The 19126-nt window shown below is 37.2% G+C and overlaps 2 protein-coding genes across 2 annotated transcripts in view; one reads left to right on the forward strand and one right to left on the reverse strand.

Annotated features, from left to right (window-relative positions):
* Positions 1 to 10296, forward strand: part of parp8 (poly (ADP-ribose) polymerase family, member 8) — a 53160-nt gene extending 42864 nt beyond the window's left edge. The window contains exons 19-26 of the mRNA XM_030060110.1: positions 292 to 340; positions 938 to 1050; positions 2132 to 2204; positions 3333 to 3402; positions 3602 to 3678; positions 3790 to 3859; positions 8763 to 8847; positions 9663 to 10296. Coding sequence (XP_029915970.1) covers positions 292 to 340; positions 938 to 1050; positions 2132 to 2204; positions 3333 to 3402; positions 3602 to 3678; positions 3790 to 3859; positions 8763 to 8847; positions 9663 to 9765 — 640 coding nt within the window. The 3' untranslated portion in view covers positions 9766 to 10296. The remainder of the gene's footprint in view (positions 1 to 291; positions 341 to 937; positions 1051 to 2131; positions 2205 to 3332; positions 3403 to 3601; positions 3679 to 3789; positions 3860 to 8762; positions 8848 to 9662) is intronic.
* A 2816-nt stretch (positions 10297 to 13112) lies between these two features.
* Positions 13113 to 19126, reverse strand: part of LOC115365224 (uncharacterized) — a 7045-nt gene continuing 1031 nt past the window's right edge. The window contains exons 2-4 of the mRNA XM_030060111.1: positions 16577 to 17560; positions 14961 to 15178; positions 13113 to 14023 (exon numbers count right to left, since the gene is read on the reverse strand). Coding sequence (XP_029915971.1) covers positions 13954 to 14023; positions 14961 to 15178; positions 16577 to 17560 — 1272 coding nt within the window. The 3' untranslated portion in view covers positions 13113 to 13953. The remainder of the gene's footprint in view (positions 14024 to 14960; positions 15179 to 16576; positions 17561 to 19126) is intronic.

The following is a 19126-nucleotide window of genomic DNA, read 5'->3' on the forward strand; positions in this document are numbered from 1 at the left end:
TTTATTTACTCCCTGTGGAAAGTAGTTTGTTGCATTACTTGTTACATCACTATTGCATGACTTCACAAGATCGCCTGAGATGGATTGTCGCATAACTGCCAGTTGACAATATAACATTAAACTTTACATATGCCCACTATCAGATCTGTCATATTCATATTCATATTTGTTGTGTTTTCACACAACAAATGGGAAGTATGTATGGGTGAACTGTCAGTTTAAGCCATAAGGAATATGACTGCACCTTTCATGATACAGGTTAAAAGTAACCCCTTTTTCTTGCCTTCCCAGGGTAATATCCAGTAACAGGTCACACATTGTCAAACTCCCAGTTACCAGAGTAAGTGGTGTTCTTTCCAAGTTATAGTAAAAATACAAACAGATCAGATGAGATTGATTCAAAGTTTTAAAATGATCCAACTACTCTGCTCTACTCTTTTTAACAGTTTTGCACATATGGCACTTAGTTATAAACGTTTGTCAGAAAAAGCAGATGGTTGGATAATTAATGTATGCATTAATGCATTAATGTAATGCATGTATTTGGTAAGAAATATGCTTTTGCATGCAGTATAATACTTTGTATCTGTATCAGTTTGCACAGCAAAAGAATAGAGCATTAAGATGAATGAAGTCATGTCAAATTGCTGATAAATGCTGAAGCTCCTTATGTATATTTATTGAATATGAATGGCTTATGTCCAATACCCACCTGGCTTATGTCCAGTCACCACCAGGCTTATAGAAATTTTTTGTTATGGTATTTTGATCTTAAGCCAGTGTTTTCATACATACCAACTCATGTTCTTTCCTAATCCTTGCTTAATCACAGTTTTCTGAATAAAATGGCTCTCTCAGTTGTTAGCTGCAGAGGAAAGTTAAGTGTATGATGGAATGAAATAAAATCAACTTCCTGTCATCTATTCCGGATTAACAGCAACTGAAGTTCATGCACACACCACACCAGTTCCTCCTGCTTAGCAGTCCACCTGCCAAAGAATCCAACTTCCGTGCCGCCAAAAACCTGTTTGGGAGCACTTTTGCTTTCCAGTAAGTTCATCATCAAACCTCACGCATGGCATATGCATCCTGTAAAAGTGACAACATTTTGAACAAGAATTGAAAGTTATTGAATTTTTGTACTCTTGTATCTCAACAGAAAGTTACTGAGGTTTACTCAGGGAAATGCCACCATTCCAGAAATTAGATAATCTGATGAGATGTTCACTCATATAATATTCATAATAATGTTATGAAGCATCAGCATTACAAAAGCTGTTAGCAAGCAGTGCTGCTAAATAAGAAAATATCCCATCTTACCTTGGAGTTTCCTTGCCTGAAATGATTTTCGCAACATCTTTAACTATGTGTTCACACTGCTAGCAACTTGGTTGATTTTTGCGCTAGTGTTCTCTGTGCTAAACTTTCTCGTAAACAAAAATGATGACCAAACATATTTGGCAAAGACCTTTTTTTCTGTGACTAAGACAAGATGATGATGAGACAGCACTGACGATTAAACAATAACTGTAACAATACCAACATGCAGTTTTGTTGATTAAAAAAGACCAGACCACAGAGTAAAAATCTCTCTTTAATTTCATTGATAAAAACACGAGACAGAATATTATAGACTTATTTTTTTCTAAATCACGATCCTGTTCATTGGATGGCATGTGCAGCAGTTGTGTTCCCTGTGCTGTGTGCACCTGAGTGTACAGGGAGAAAGCAGTGACAACAGGGCTAACTTTGGACAACTGTACTAAAATACTCACGTTTCAGTGACTAAGACTAAACCAAAATACTTATGATTTTCTTTGAATAAGACTAAAATGCCCAGCTTTTAGTTGACTAAAACTCGATGAGAAAAAACAGGATCCGATTGTCTAAGTACGATAAAAACTAGAAGGAACATTTGATACAAATTAAAAAAATAAATAAATAAATAAAAAAATAGCTGACGAAACTGACATGATTTTGCACTTTCCAGATGCATGGTTTTGTGATTGTATTGTGAATATATAAGTAAATCCTTGAGACAAATTTGTTTATGAGTGTAAATTTGTTGGAAAAAATGTTTAGTTATAGGAACCTTTATGAGCAGTAATCAAGTATCAATGTATCTCCTCAGTGGTTCCCACATAGAAAACTGGCACTCCATTTTGAGGAATGGACTGGTCGTGGCCTCTAATACCAGACTTCAGGTAATAACTTGTTCTGATATAGCCACACCAATGACATGACATAACTGATAAAAATCACACCAAAATTATTTTAATAATACGGGTGCATGTTTAGAACAGAAGACATTTAAAATGTGTGCTGTATAGTAGTTTAGTTTAGTTTAGGAGCTGTATGTAGGCCCCATCCTAAAGCACAAATACCTTTTGAATGGTTCCAAAAATATGTGGAAAACATGTAATCACCTCTTTAGCTGGGAAACAGCTGGATATTACAGTCTTTCACTTCTTTTGCTAGTTGCCTTAAACATGAGAGAATCATGCAAATTCTTAGCATACTCAAGAGTATGCTAAGAATTTCTGTCTAATTTTGGTCATCTGTGGCATGTCACCATTTGAAAAGCTGTGTGCTAAAGATATTTTTGAGCATTTCGCTAATCTCCGCCAGTTTAAATAATTTAAAAAAGAATTTAATTTAAAGAATTCAGTATATGGGAAGACCTTCACCAAAAACACTCTATACACCATAATCTGTTACATCAGAAGTGATCTGAAAAGGTAATCTATTATCAGAAGAGTACTTAATCCACAATTTTCATTGTGATTTTTTTAAACAAAAAATTGTTTCACAAATTATCTCAAATCACAAATACTCACCGTCAATGTTTAATTCAGTTAATGCCACATAATATTTCATTAGTGACATAGGCTGATCCTTCTATTCACTTAAATTTAGTGAACAACCTTTATTTAAAAAAGATCTACTTTTAAATCTATATATATATATATATATAAAGCTGGAATATATATATTCCAGCTTTGATTTCAGTCCAGCTATATGTAAGATATTTATCGTCTCAAATTTTGACACTGAAAGTATTTAAAAGCTAACCATGAGTTTATTGTGTTCTGAGGCTGTAAAAGGTTTACTTTGGTAATTTTTGCTAATATTCAAGTCAGTCTGTACTTTGAGTTTCAAACAGCTTACTCTTCATTTGCAAACTTTATCTTATATTTATCTTATCTTATTTATATGCCTAAAATAAAGATTTTTAAATAAATTCAAGATTTTATCCATAATTCTGTCTTGAAATGTGTAACTAAGTTTGTACAATCAGATTAATTAATGTTGTTTGGCTTTCTGTTGTACAGCTCCACGGCGCCATCTATGGCAATGGAATCTATCTCAGCCCCATGTCTAGCATATCCTTTGGCTACTCAGGTAATCACCCACACTGGTAGCACACAGGAGGAGATTTAACATAGTCTACAACCTTGGCTCTAAGTACATTACATGTAGTTGAGTTGATCATTGAATTAAATATCTGCATAACTAACTGCTACCTTCTATTACATGATAGAAGATGATATAGTATATGGATGAACCATTTGTTAGTCATCTGTGATTTCTTGCTGAACAGGGATGAACAAAAAGCAACAGAAAGTTACTTCAAAGGACGAAATGGCAGCAAGCAGCAAGACCAGTGTACATTTACAGGTGACTGATACCTTGGAAAACCTTGGATGATCACTGCTTTAAGGGTCAAAACTACAGAAAGTAAAGACAACTTAAAGAGACTCTTGCGTTTTGTGTATTTTCTCATTACAGTCACAAAAGAAAGGAGAACAGCCTCAGTTCTTGCAAAGTCGGAATCTGAAGTGCATAGCCTTATGTGAAGGTAAGAGATGCTTGACAGCCACAACACATTAACACACTGAACCATAGGATGGCCTAAAAGTCAGGCAGAGGTGGTTTAACTCCCTCCCCACCGTGTTACCCACTTGAAACCTGGATTGAACCCAGATTTCTTGTTTTGAAATCCTTGTGAAAGGCGTCTGAACACAGTGTAACCCAGGCCAATTGGCTTGATTTCTTGCAAAAACATGGGGGAAAAATGACCTGAAAATTTGCAAGAAATTAGTAAAAGTTCACAGGAAAATGACCTTGAAATTAGCTAAATTAAAAAAGAAAGAACTAGGAAAAGAAAAACTAGGGAAAAATGTCCAGAAAACTATGGGCCCTATCTTGTGCCACCCGCTACCCGCTGCCACTACCCGCTACCCGCAAATTGCGGATTTAGGAACTTCCGCTATCCCTAAACGGTATCTTGCGCCCACGCTACCCGCTATCCGTTATGCCGACTCCGTTATTTGCGCTTGGAGGTGTGTCCGTGGGCGTGTTTCATGCGCTATCCCTAAAATTGCTATCTTGCGCACACACTTTAGGGAAAGCTAAGATAGCGGGTGGTCCTGACCACCCGCTATCCGCTATCTCTAAAGTTTGGGCTGTTAGAGAGCGCGCCCAGGCGGCTTCAATGCGCGCCCCGACGGAGCCTCGCCACGCACACAGTCGGACTGATACCGGGACGCCGCCGGAATGGACTGAGTATATTTCTCATAGAGACTGTTTAGAGGAAAGACTGTTTTAATTGGACACTTACGCCAGCACGTCTTATTGTTTTATCATAAGCCAGCAGCTGTGCTATATTTTTATTTTTAATATTTTATTTGCCCAATCTACCTTGTCAATAAATTAGTTTACACATAGTTCCACCTCTGCCTCTTGTGTGTGTGTGGTGTAACCCGGGGATTTTACTCAATCAGTACAACCTTGTGACACGTCCACTTGGACACATGTGGTTCCACCTCCCGAATTAACTCGCCTATAATATAATATATAATATGTACAGTACAGGCCAAAAGTTTGGACACACCTTCTCATTCAATACGTTTTCTTTATTTTCATGACTATTTACATTGTAGATTCTCACTGAAGGCATCAAAACTATGAATGAACACGTGGAGTTATGTACTTAACAAAAAAAGGTGAAATAACTGAAAACATGTTTTATATTCTAGTTTCTTCAAAATAGCCACCCTTTGCTCTGATTACTGCTTTGCACACTCTTGGCATTCTCTCGATGAGCTTCAAGAGGTAGTCACCTGAAATGGTTTTCACTTCACAGGTGTGCCTTATCAGGGTTAATTAGTGGAATTTCTAGCTTTATCAATGGGGTTGGGACCATCAGTTGTTTTGTGCAGAAGTCAGGTTACTACACAGCCGACAGCCCTATTGGACAACTGTTAAAATTCATATTATGGAAGAACCAATCAGCTAACTAAAGAAAAATGAGTGGCCATCATTACTTTAAGAAATGAAGGTCAGTCAGTCCGGAAAATTGCAAAAACTTTAAATGTGTCCCCAAGTGGAGTCGCAAAAACCATCAAGCGCTACAACGAAACTGGCACACATGAGGACCGACCCAGGAAAGGAAGACCAAGAGTCACCTCTGCTTCTGAGGACAAGTTCATCCGAGTCACCAGCCTCAGAAATCGCAAGTTAACAGCAGCTCAGATCAGAGACCAGATAAATGCCACACAGAGTTCTAGCAGCAGACCCATCTCTAGAACAACTGTTAAGAGGAGACTGCGCCAATCAGGCCTTCATGGTCAAATAGCTGCTAGGAAACCACTGCTAAGGAGAGGCAACAAGCAGAAGAGATTTGTTTGGGCCAAGAAACACAAGGAATGGACATTAGACCAGTGGAAATCCGTGCTTTGGTCTGATGAGTCCAAATTTGAGATCTTTGGTTCCAACCGCCGTGTCTTTGTGAGACGCAGAAAAGGTGAACGGATGGATTCTACACGCCTGGTTCCCACTGTGAAGCATGGAGGAGGAGGTGTGATGGTGTGGGGGTGTTTTGCTGGTGACACTGTTGGGGATTTATTCAAAATTGAAGGCACACTGAACCAGCATGGCTACCACAGCATCCTGCAGCAACATCCTGCAGCGACATGCCATCCCATCCGGTTTGTGTTTAGTTGGACGATCATTTATTTTTCAACAGGACAATGACCCCAAACACACCTCCAGGCTGTGTAAGGGCTATTTGACCAAGAAGGAGAGTGATGGAGTGCTGCGGCAGATGACCTGGCCTCCACAGTCACCGGACCTGAACCCAATCGAGATGGTTTGGGGTGAGCTGGACCGCAGAGTGAAGGCAAAGGGGCCAACAAGTGCTAAACACCTCTGGGAACTCCTTCAAGACTGTTGGAAAACCATTTCAGGTGACTGCCTCTTGAAGCTCATCGAGAGAATGCCAAGAGTGTGCAAAGCAGTAATCAGAGCAAAGGGTGGCTATTTTGAAGAAACTAGAATATAAAACATGTTTTCAGTTATTTCACCTTCACATAACTCCACGTGTTCATTCATAGTTTTGATTCCTTCAGTTAGAATCTACAATGAAAATAGTCATGAAAATAAAGAAAATGCATTGAATGAGGAGGTGTGTCCAAACTTTTGGCCTGTACTGTATATATATAAAGCCAACTTGCTTTAGCCTCAGTAGAACCCCTGAGAAAATCTACCTCCCTCTCTCCATCGCAGGTTTAGGATTTAGGATTTAGGATAGTGCATCCTGCCCTTAAAGGCAATGGCACCTGGCACACTGATTGGTTTAACTGGCGTAACGCCCAAAACACGCCTATGCATAATATAGCGGGTAGTGCAGGTGTTTTGCGGATAGCGGGAGTTGCACAAGATAGCAACTTTTACGGGGGAACGCCTCTTGCGCAACCCTAAATCCGCAAATAACGGGTTTAGGGAGTCTGGCGCAAGATAGGGCCCTATGTTTATTATGATTCTATAAATAAAATTATTTATATTATATTATAGGAAAATATTCTCTTTTGTCATTGGCTAATTTTCAGGGCTTTTTTTTTTTTTGTTTGATTGCTTAATTTTAGATCATGTCCCTTTTCTGTGCTAGTTTTTGGGTCATCTTCTTGTCACTTTTAACTCACTTCTTGCTCATTTTTGGGTCATTTCTTGTTGCTCATTGCCTTTCTCCCCTATTTTTGAAAGAAATCAAATGAGTTTGCTCAGGTTTCCAGGGTTAATGTGTCCTTGAGCAAGAAATTACGATTGTAGGTGAGGAAAGCCTTTTGTCATTTGGTTGGAATACACAAGGCATGGATGTAGCTGCTGCAGCAGAACGCCTCCATTATAATCAAGTGAAGCTCACTCAGAATTACATCAAATTGTAGAAGTTGTAGAAAGAGGATGTGTCTGAAAAGATACATGACTTTGAATACCAGAGACAGCAGCAATGAAAAAGATATTATAATCAAGAAAGAAAAGACAAGCACTCCTTGTTTTTGTCACATTTTTCACAATAGAACTCTTAGCAGGTGGCAGCTGCTGAGGGCAGCACATTGCAGGCGTAGCTTTATCCTCAAACCACAGGCTGTTCCTCAGCTCTGATTGTCCCAGCAGCAAGGGAAATCTGGTCTGGAGAACACAGCCAACACTTGTGGGAGTGCATGGCCTCTGAGCACCTCACACACTATGGCTAAATAACTTTCATATGAAGAAACAGATTTTTCACTCTGGTATGTCTCCAGCTTTGAGCAACGCACTCACATTAGAAGACAAAACACTAACTTTTTTCACATGGAAAACGGTGGCCGTGACATTTTCCAGATCGTGGAAAAATTTATCTCCACACACAGCTGACATATGATCCCAATGCAACCAAGCACCTTAATACACCTAAGTTAATGCAAGCTGGTGTGACTGTATGATCAGACAGGCTGAATCAGTCAAAGATGCCACAAGAGAATTAAGACATGGCTTTTCAAAGGCCTCAGATATAACAGGTGCAATTTCCTTTAGTGTGTTCGCTACCACTCATGATAAATAATCTTTAGCGGGTCTTTTGTATAAATTTCCATTCCCTCCTGCTAAATTGTGGGAGTGCTGGTTTGTAATCATTTCATCCAGACAAAACATCCAGTACGGTGCTTTGGTAAATAAGGTCGGACACAGCTTTTCTATTTTGTGCATAAGAAAACACTGCAAATTCTTGATAAATTAGCGCCCTAATTTCCTGGCAACACGCTAATGTAGCATGCAGGAGTTCCACTTAGTAAAGGCTTTCTATTAATTTTTAGTCCACTTGAGTGCCTGGACCAGATTTTTTGTGCCACTGTCACTTGGGAGTTTATTTTCTTTATTGAAGCTACAGACTCAAACATGTGCCGACTACTCACAGTCTTTTCCAAGCCATGGACAACAGTAGTTTACAAAGAAATCAATACTCCGCTCAAACATTGAGTGAAGCTTGGCCTGAATCCTTACCATCTCCTAGTCCATTTAGACTTTTGTCCTACCTGTGGTATGGGTCAAGAGAAATTACTTTTCCTACAGTGAGCAATTATTATTATACTTATTATAGTTAGTAGCATTAACAGCTCAGAAGGGACACCAAAGCCACATCTTTGCTTCCAGGTACTGATATGTTATGCCAAGTGAGAAGTTTCCAAGTCACTGAGCCAAGGATGAACAAGTTTTTGATGGGGCTGCCACCCACACAAAATGAGATTAAATTACATTACATTAAATAAAGATAAAATTTTAAGTCCTGTGGGCAAATTAGGGGGTTTAACAATGGGATACAGCAAAGAAAATAGAATAGAGGAAATGAGGGTTATAGTAACACTCTCACATAATAATTGCAGCATTCTGACTTGTACATGAAGTGAAGTAAAATAGCTACTTATGAGTTTGTCATTCTCTTATAGTGATCACTTCCCCTGACCTGCACAAACATGGAGATATCTGGGTTGTGCCCAACACAGACCATGTCTGCACAAGGTTTTTCTTTGTGTAAGTTGATTATGTCATTTATTTTCTTTTTAATATTATCTTGGCAATTGTGTGATAATGTGGGACAGAGGGTTCTTACATTACATCTGGTGTTCTAAAACAAAACTGAACTTTGGTAGTGTTGGGATGTATAGTTCCCTGGGTATGATATGAATTTGAAGTGAAGTATCCTCTTTAGTTGCTCTGCATTCACTCCCATAGCAAAACAGCTCCCAAAATAACACTTTAAATGTATAAATGTTTGTGAATCTATGTATCTGATTATGCCAATATAAAAAGAACAAGTCCTGGTACCCATTTTTTGAGGAAAATTAAATGTCTCTTTTCTTCTTATGGTCCTATTTGAATGAGAAAGTAGATCAGGCAGGTGGTGTTTGCAGATAGCTTTTGCGCAGTAACCGTGCACCAGGAAGAAAGAACCTGATAGTACGTTCACAAATAATTTCAATTACACCAGAAATGGGCACCACAACTGGTCTTTTATTTTGGCATAATCTGCTTTGTTGGCATGTGCTTATTTGCTAAAATTTGTAAGCAGTTTTGCTACTCTATGGAAGTGAATGTTAAAATAATCCAGCATTGTGGATTATCAGCCCAGGGGAGCAGCTAATTTCACCACCATGTGGATTCATATAACACCCAGGTAATAAAGCAATCCAACACTAGCAAAGTTAAAATGTTCTTTAAAAGTCTCCTCTGTTTAACTATTCAGATGTTCTCTATTCTAAATTAAGAAATAAAGATGTATTAAAGATGAAATATGTAATTCATGCATAGGCATTTAGTTTAAATATTTTTTGCTTTTCCATGATTAGCTATGAAGATGGGCAGGTGGGAGACACAAGTATCAATACTCAAGACCCTGGCATCCATCGAGAAATCCTCAGAGTTATCGGCAACCAGACGGCCACAGGATGAGCCAACATGCACACAATACTGCTGCTTCCACTACTTCACCATCAACCTCCATAGAAAGCTGGATCCGTGGGCCAAGGTGGGCTCCAGTCAGAATACACAGAGTTTTCACCAAAGGATGAAAATCCACAAAGTACAACATTGATGCTTAAAAAACCTTGATAAACCAGATCTGAAACTAAAAAACAAATCAAACTCTGTAGAAAGAAACATTTTCTAGGTTTATATGTACCGTGGAAAAATTCCATTTTTCTGAAGACAATGACATGCCTCAGTGTAACTGTAGGCCAACTCTACTTTTCTAGAGAACATTTGAAACGAGAAAAACAAAATATTTTGAGACTTTTGCTGGTAGTTAAGGGGCCTTTTCAGGAAATAAAAGTTATTTGTGTTTTGAAAAGGTACCATCTGTTCTTGTTTACTAAGAGTTGTACCTTTTTAAAGTACAATGTATTTTCTGTATACTGGAGCCGTTGATATGCACTTTATTTTTTGAATGTAATATATTTGTTCCAACTGGTCATAACCTGAAAAGAGCTTTTTTCCACTCTGATAAAAAAAAAATGTTTTATGTATTTTCAACAGTAGTAAATAATATTGAGTGACATCGAAATAATAAGTGGGGTTGGAATTTTGATTTAAGACATGTGACTGGCAAAACAGAAAAGATAATCAGTACATTTTACATGGTGTAAGACATATTGTAAAATATATAGCAGATATGCGATGGGAGGTGCCTGCAGGATTCCCAAGGACCTCTGCTCAAAACTGGGGACTACAGTCTGCCGGCTCAGCATTACCAACTAGTTTGTTTTGAAATAAAGATCTATAGTCAATGAAGAGGTATTGTTGTGTGCAGCCTTACATTTTACATTGAACTTTCTATTTTGAAAACTGGATGACTGTAAGGTTTGTTCTCTGTCCTAAAAAAGAAAACAAAAAAAAAACAAACAAACAGACAAAAAAAACAAAACAAAAAAACATACATTTTGAAATGGTTCTTTTGAATCTGGGTATAGTTTTTCTATATCAGTTGGTGTTTGCTGCTGCTTTTTATATTATATCTTGCTTGGCGAGTATTTGATCATTTGAGTAAAAACATATATCTTACAAAAAATGTTAGTAAAAAAAAAAAAACTATTCAAGGAAACATGTAGCATATTAACCCTTTGAAACCTCTGCAAATCCACTTGAGTTCCTGCAAAAACATGGGTAAAAAGGTGATGAGGAAATTAAAAAAGATATGGCCTGAAAATGAACAAGAAATTAGTTTACAAGAAAATGATAAGCAAATTACCAAAAAATTACTAAACAAGAAATCTGATAACTAATACAGCATCACTGATCTGATGTTTATATTATATATTTATATCATTTATATTATATATTTATCATTTATTAAGTAACATTTTAATAGTTTTCTGGTATCTTTCTGCTAATTTTCTTGTCATTTTTTCTTTCTTTCTTTCTTTCTTTGTTGTAATGTTCCTTTATTTTTTCTCATTTGCTCAACACCTTTTCCATCAAGTGAATTTGTTCAGGACTCAAAGGGTGAAGTACTGATAAAAGAGTCAAGTTGGTAGAGGCCAAATTCCATTTTCCCACAATAATGCAGTTACTGATTTTCCAACCACACACTTCAAATTGACTTTATAACATTCTATTGCAAAAGACTGACTACCATGTCCAGATACAGTCTTTATTCATTAGGACTTTTATTTCGTTTTATTTGTACTTTCAGTCACCGCCCACCAGTTCACATTGCATCTTACAAGAATAGCATGGCATGTCATCAAACCGGCACATCTCATCCTTGTGAATTACCAAACCTCAAAATGTGTATTTCTTTTCAAATGATGTATGTTCTTTCTTCACTCATATCATTCACAGTCACACAGTATGTGATAATAATGTTAAATCACTCACAATATGCATAGATACATTTGCCAGTTAAGTACTTGCGTCTCTACTGCTACACAGCTATCAAGGGAATGAAAAGTTGTTCAAATCTGTATTAGAGTGTGGATTGGTCAGTATATTTTTGTCTGAACCCGACCCGAGCCCGAGAGCGTTGTAACCAAGTCCGACCTGAACCTGACACATTTTTTTTGTGTCTGAATCTGACCTGAGCCACAGATTTTGCCTGTCCTCCATCACAAGTTTACATTTACCACCTAAAACAACCTATGTGTTGCCTTCAGCGTCGTTACATAAACTCCTGAACATAATGTCTAAATTTTTGTCTGAACATCAGATCCTGATGGGCTTGAGTCAGGTTGCCACACTCTAATCTGTATCCATGTTTTGTTTACGAGTATTCAGTAACATGACAAAGTCTTTGCCATAAATTGAGCTTACTTTTATTGACTCCATCTTAAAGAGAGTAAAATATCTAGCAATGCAATTGATTATGAGGGAACTAAATAAACAGCAGTGGTCTTCCACAGGTGAAGTTAACAAATCAACAAATCAACTGACTGGAGGTGAGCTCTCTCTATAGTCAGTAGTACATCTTATTTGATTCACTTGTTATTAAGTGTTGCTTTAATCTGGATGTCTTTGTAATCTGCACAGGTCTAGTGAGAAGTATTATGCTATTTAGCATTTGGTGCCTTATAGAAATGGGAAAATAGTAACTACTGTGTGTGACAATACATATTGTACATAATGTAAATATTGCCAAAACAACAAGGAGGCCAAATATTTTCCATAACACATTTTTACAGCTATTTCCTTATTTTGCCAATGAACCACATTTTTTTTTTTTTTTTTTGGCTTTTTATAAGCTACAAAAATAGTAGCTTACAGTATGTACTTCTTTATGTTCATTAAATTCAAACTTGCTCAGAAACCGCTGCTTCTTTATTGAAAGTTTCTAAATGTTAACTTGTACATACGCAGCCAAGAGGACTGGTCCAACCGGCATTTCAGTCATGCTCATGAAGAAATAGTTTCCCAGGCAAACACATAACAAACAGGGAATGCGTTTGACAGTTTCTGCCAAACATGTCTCATCAAATGTCTTACAAAACTGCTTGATTCCGATCCATGTTTAGTCAAAACTGGATTTGGTTGCTGTGCTAACTGTTGTCGTAACTAGGTAACTAACAGGTGATCTGACTTGCCTTATCATGTTTTCTTGTGTATCAACAAGACTTTATCATGTTCTGGACCCCCAAGTTGACTTTCACTTAGCCGCCGACCCCCATTCGAAGTCATTTTGATGCATACAGCCAAGAAATACAACATTAAACAAAGAAATCATTGAACCAGCATCACTGATCTGATGTTTAAATATATTTATTAACAATTATATTGGGATTTGGGAAAATGATTAAACAAACCCACCATTCAGTTTGTATTATGGTTTATTGGTCACAATTTCAGTTTTGGTTTGTTATGTTTTGTACATTAGGGAGAAAAAAAACACTGCCATTTCCAGTGTTATCTGAATTTGTCTTATATGCAAAGTTCTCATTCAGAGATTTGGGATAAAAATATGAAATCAACAAATATTCTTTCAAGGGAAAAAATCTACTTAGACCATTTAAAACAAACATACAAATACTTTGAGTATATTCATTAATTCATTAGTTAAGTGTATGGTTGTACGTATAGACAGATAGATAGATAGACATAGATAGACAGACAGATAGATTCATATTTTTTTTTTTAAAATTAGCTAACTTTCTGTTCAGTATTTGATGTTTTTTTTCTTTTTGCTCCTTTTCTTATGGCCTCCTTCCACGTGTTTTTGCACAAATTCAAGTCAATTTGAATGGCTCAAAGGGTTAAACCATTTAGATATCAAACTTGAACACTGACAAACTGTCATGAGCTTAAACCACAAAGAAATATTTTCTGCATGGTAACGATTTCTAGTAGCTGAAGCTTTAATGTGATGGTCCCTGTAATGTTTCCTAATGTCTACTCCTGTGTTGATGCACTCTTAATGAAAACTGTGTAGACAGTGTAAATTATTTCTATGTGGTACCCAGATATGGAATGGCAACATGTGTAATCCTAATCACACTGATACCCACAGACACAGTGTCAGATTCTCTAATTTCACACCTAAGTGGCACTTAATTTCTGTTGTGCTGCAATTACTAAACTCTAACTGCATGTGTGCAGATTACACCTCAGTTAGACGATGTCTGTGAAAACACCTCTAAACATCTTTCAGATGAGTTACTCAATTCCTTTCAGTTTCAGTTCATCTCGAACACGTTTGAGATAATCAGGATCGGGGTACCCGTAGCTGCAAACAAACAGATACGTAGTTTATTTTTACATTTCTTGATATCAAGAGGGGCAACTTTAATAATCATTTTGGTAATCAGTACAATTCAACTGTTAAAACAATCATTTAGTGCATCTAAATAACATGTACTATTTGTTAACATGTGTTTTGTAATAACATTCCTTCACAAATGATTCATAAGGTAGTGATGAATATTTAATACTATCATTCCTACACTTACAAATACTTCTAAACTATTTAAAAATATGTACAAATATGATCAGATGCTGCAAATACATGCAAAATAACAATGGTTATTAAATGACTTTAATATATGTTAATAATTTGCTTATACATTATATAATTTAAAAACGCATAGATGAAACTTGGAGAAAATTTGGAGAAAATTTTTAGTTACTTTAAATTAGTTTTAATTTTAGTAACTTACATGTAACTAAAATTGGGGTAAATTTTCACAGTTAAGAAGATACATTTAGGAGCATACTTGTAACAAGTTTACAAACATAAGTGTAGGAATCAAAGTCTAGTAGATATCTGTTCATACTTTCATACTTATGTTATTTGGTAACCCTCTGAAACCCAGGAGCCCATGGGCTGGATTTTTTTGGACTTTTTTTCATCATCTCAACAAAATTCTCTTTCTTTTTTCTGAAAATTTGCTGAAAATCTCTTGTATTTTTTTTTTAAACAATTGTTTAGTGTAATTTGTGGTAATCATAGTAATATTTTGTAATTTAATTTAAATATATATTTATAATAATTATAGTTTTCTTGTATTGATATAATTTTGTTATTTATATGTTTACTTTGTAAGTTGGTTATTTAGTTATTTAGTTATTTTCTTTTGCAAATTTTCAGGTAATATTTTGTTTGTTTTTTGTGTTTTTCTGGAAATGAAATCAAATTACGGCAAGAAAAAAAAAAAAGTACTTACTAAGTTGGGCCTCCGTGTGTTGAGGTTTTGTGGTGAATATCATTCCATGTGACCAGATTGTTCCTGCCACTTGTAGAAGACCGTCCAACAGTAAAGATGAGTCGTTGGTTGAAGGCCCGCTTCAGCAGCTCCAGAACCTTCCTTCCCTCTGGGGAGTCTGGGAGATAAGCTGTACGTGATGCTCCTTCATATCTCTGACCTGGATTAGGGTGTTCCTCCTACAAGTGAAGAGTATAGAAAAAATGTGAATGAATACAGACTCTGCTTGGTAATTTCATGTCCTGAAGATTTCCAGTTTTATGATGAGGGCCATGCATCCACAGAACCTGAATGGAGTAAGTCATCTGTTTGCCATGGTTTGCCACAGAGCTGGGGGACATTTTCAGGTTCCTATGTGCTATACAGAGCTGGGGAACATACAGTAGCAATGACTCCCTAACACTATGCTTCTCTTGCAAGCTCCTCTAGTCCACATCTGTAAACAAGCAAACCTAGCTGCTAAGTATCATCAAGTATCAACAATAATCATCTGGTAATCAAACATGCCTTACTCCTTACATCCTTCAAACAGTTGCAATTAATATGTTAACTGTGCTCAAATAATAACTTTTTATATCGCACAGAATTTCAGTTGCAGTATTCAGCAGAGATACAAGAAAAATATGAAAATAATAGGCTTATATGTAACTAGAAAAAGAAACAATTTGTAAACTTCCATGGCACCGTTTGCATGTTTTGTCATGCATATTTTATTATTATCCCCTGAACATCCGCCTCAAATGCAAGATCCTTCCACACACGACTCTTGCTGTGTTTCTTTTGGACAAACCAAGGTGGAGCTGCACCTCCATCTTTCACATGTGTTTGTCTCTTCCTCAGCGCACACTTGAACAAGCATAAAACAAATGTATACTGTCCCCATTGGTTCTGGAAGAATATGTTATGGCCCGCTACAGGCTAAATTTAAATAAATACTAATTCTAAATAAATACATCTGGTAACTACAGTGTCATAGAAAAACAGGTACTGTCACATTTTTGGACTGTTGACATGGACTTGGTAGGAGTTTATCAAGCCTAAGCTAAGTCTTGGGTCCCAGTAAGCCCACAGCTGAGGTTAGAAAAAGTGTGAAAGGGGCTTCTGTTGCTTGTCAAAACATGTTGTGCTAACCTGGATTCTAACCTCGATTTATACTGTAGACCTTACCCTTGATTTTTTGGGGATATCTCCTTAAATCAGATGTAACCCTGCTCTGGAGTAGGTTGATTTTCAGTTGTAAATCCTTTACCCAGGGCTAGCTGGTAGACCTAGGCTTACAGATATGAATCAAGACTGACCAAAGCCTTGGGCTGCAGTTGGCCCAGGCCTAGTTAGGCTATGGCTACAGAATAAAATGTATGTTAATATACAGGGTATACTGTGTAGACATTTGTGGTCCCTTTACAACTTTTGTGTCCAACTTCAATTGTCAATTCTCAGTGTTCCCAACATTCACTCTTAGCATATGTCTGTATTGTGCAACATCCCTAGCAAAAGATGCTAAATGAGCAACAACTGCAATGGTGAAATGCTGCATTTAAAAACATATTCAGAGCAAACATTCTCTCTGTTCTTACCGTTTGAATGCCATCTGGAATGTAGTACTGAATGACTATTGTTCCGTATTTTTCATATCCAGGCAAAGATGTCTTGTGTTTGGTGACATCCATTGTCCCTCCGTCAGGTTGTGTTCCCGTCAGAGTGCCATATAGCTCTCCACATGTAGGGCAAACAGGTTTGTACATAAAAGCCATTTTCAAGCAGTCCTTGCAAAATGAGTGCTTGCATGGCAAAGTCTCCTTCTCTGTTGCTGTGATGGTATCCATACAAATTGCACATGATTCTTCTTCAGTTTGTTTGCTGTGCACAGGCGAAGCAGAAGAGACTCTTCTGCGTGCAGTGTGTGTTGAATTGGTACGCCTTGGACTGCTCGAATTTGAGGTATTGCTCCGGAGGAACTCTTCCAAAGCATGCATTTGTACAAAAGGTCCGGTCACTTTTGCTTTGTTTTTGTTATGATTGGGTTCAATAACAAGTTCTGGAAATTTGCTCTGCAAGAAACTGAAGTCATTGGAATCTACTGTGAGGGACTTCATCTGCAGGTCTGAGGCAGTTCTTTGGTAAAGCGTGATGAATCTCTCTCTGGCAAGTTGAGTGTGAACTGGTTTGGTGTTGGAATGGCATGGTTTGAATGACACTCTTGTTTTGCCACCTGGGTTGCTGTGTGGTGTCTCAATTAAGACATTTTTTCCTTGAATTCTGTCAAGTTCTTCTGAATGTTTTCTCTTAATGTAGGCCATAACAACTCCAGCTACCTCCACTGGTTTGGCGTGAGTTGAAGTGTGTTCACCCTGGTGACGTGTGCTCCCACACTTAGCACCAGTGGAACCATCCTTTAGAGTTGTCAGTTTATTGAAAACATCATTAATTTCCTCATACGATCCTTTTATGTGGTAACAGGATCCTGTTTTCTTAACATGATAATCTTTGAGGATCTCCCTTAAGCTCCTAGTGTCTTTGTAATCAGCCTCATCAACAGTGATGGAGATGTCTGTAATAAACTACAACAAAACAAAACAAAAAAAGATGATTCAGGTTAGCTGCCTGGTATGACTTCATGTAAGTGCAGTATGTTACATGTCTTCTACCTATACATTTACCAATCTCGATAAACATTTTCCTCTATCACCATGGTTAATGCTAAGGATGCACACATTTTATAATGGACACTGTTATAGGACTAACACTGGTTTATAGTGCTAATGTTATTAGAAAATGAACATTAATGTCATTAGTATCACATTTACAAAAAATAATCCAAGTCAAACATGCAGGGAATGGGAGGTCACAACTGGTGAAGCAGTTCAAACGCAGTCAACAACACCCTGTCCTTCCCATTATCATGAACATCATGCTGGATCTCAATCTCAGCTGACTATTGTAGTGATTAGCAGTGAATTTAACTGAAGTGATTCATGAGGCCTGCAGCAACCAAAGCATTGTGTGTGGCAAGCTCTGCTAAAGCCATAAACTATAGAGAAACTATTACTGAAGGGTCCTTGTGCCATCAAAAAATGAACAGACACATAAGTATGCTGCTGTAAATAAACAAGACTGACAGGGTGAGACCATTTTGGCCCTAATAAGGCGTTTAGGCTCCCCCACAATTTCAGTCAAACAATGAATATGAGTATACTATATGTGTACAATGATTGTTAGACTGTACATGATGCCAATATTGATCACTTTTGCATGTGGGGTTCTTTGTGGCTTGTGGTTTCAAAAACCACTGGAATGGCTTTTTAATCTGTCGTTTTAATCAGGACAACTTGAATCTGCAGTATGTGCACATGTGGCTCATATAAGAGCTATGCAGCTCAAACATTAAGATCTAATGCAGTGACTTTCTGGTTTATAGCTGAGAGGCAGTTTGATCTTCAGACTGCTCAGAATAAATTGCTACACCACTGGTTTTCAAAGTGAGGTCTGGGGACGTCCAGGGGTTCCTCAGCAAAATGCAGAACATTTTAATTTCATTGTAGTGTAATTCACAAGAAACTTCTGGAATGCAGAAAATGTATGAGGGGTCATTTTTTTTCTTCTTCTTATTTTCTTCTTTGTGGTTTGATCTCATCACAACTTGTCTGAACAATTTAACCCTTTAAAACCTGCGCCGATTCATTTGATTTCTTTCAAAAACATGGAGAAAAGTTGACGAGCAAATTAGCAAAATAGTACTGAGAACATTATTTTTAAATGAATGAAAGAAAACAATAAAATAATTACCGGAAAATTAGCACACACAAGGGGAAAAAATTGAAAATTGGCAAAAAAAATTTGAATTAGGGTGCTCATTTGTTCATAATTATAATGACTACATTTACATATTTAAAGGTCAGATCAGTGATGCTGGATCCTATTTCCTGTGTCAGAATGCTGCACTCACATGCCTTTCACAAGCATTTAACACAAACCAAACTATCCCTTGTTGTATGGTTCCCTGTAGAGCAAAATCACTTCAGATGGGGGTCTGCGGCTTTTTGAAAGTCAATGTGGGGGTCCAGAAGATGACAAAACAAACAAACAAACACACAAACAAACTGCTAGACCTTACAAAAACTTTGTTT

Source organism: Myripristis murdjan, chromosome 9 (assembly GCF_902150065.1).
Source record: "Myripristis murdjan chromosome 9, fMyrMur1.1, whole genome shotgun sequence".
NCBI lineage: Eukaryota > Metazoa > Chordata > Actinopteri > Holocentriformes > Holocentridae > Myripristis > Myripristis murdjan.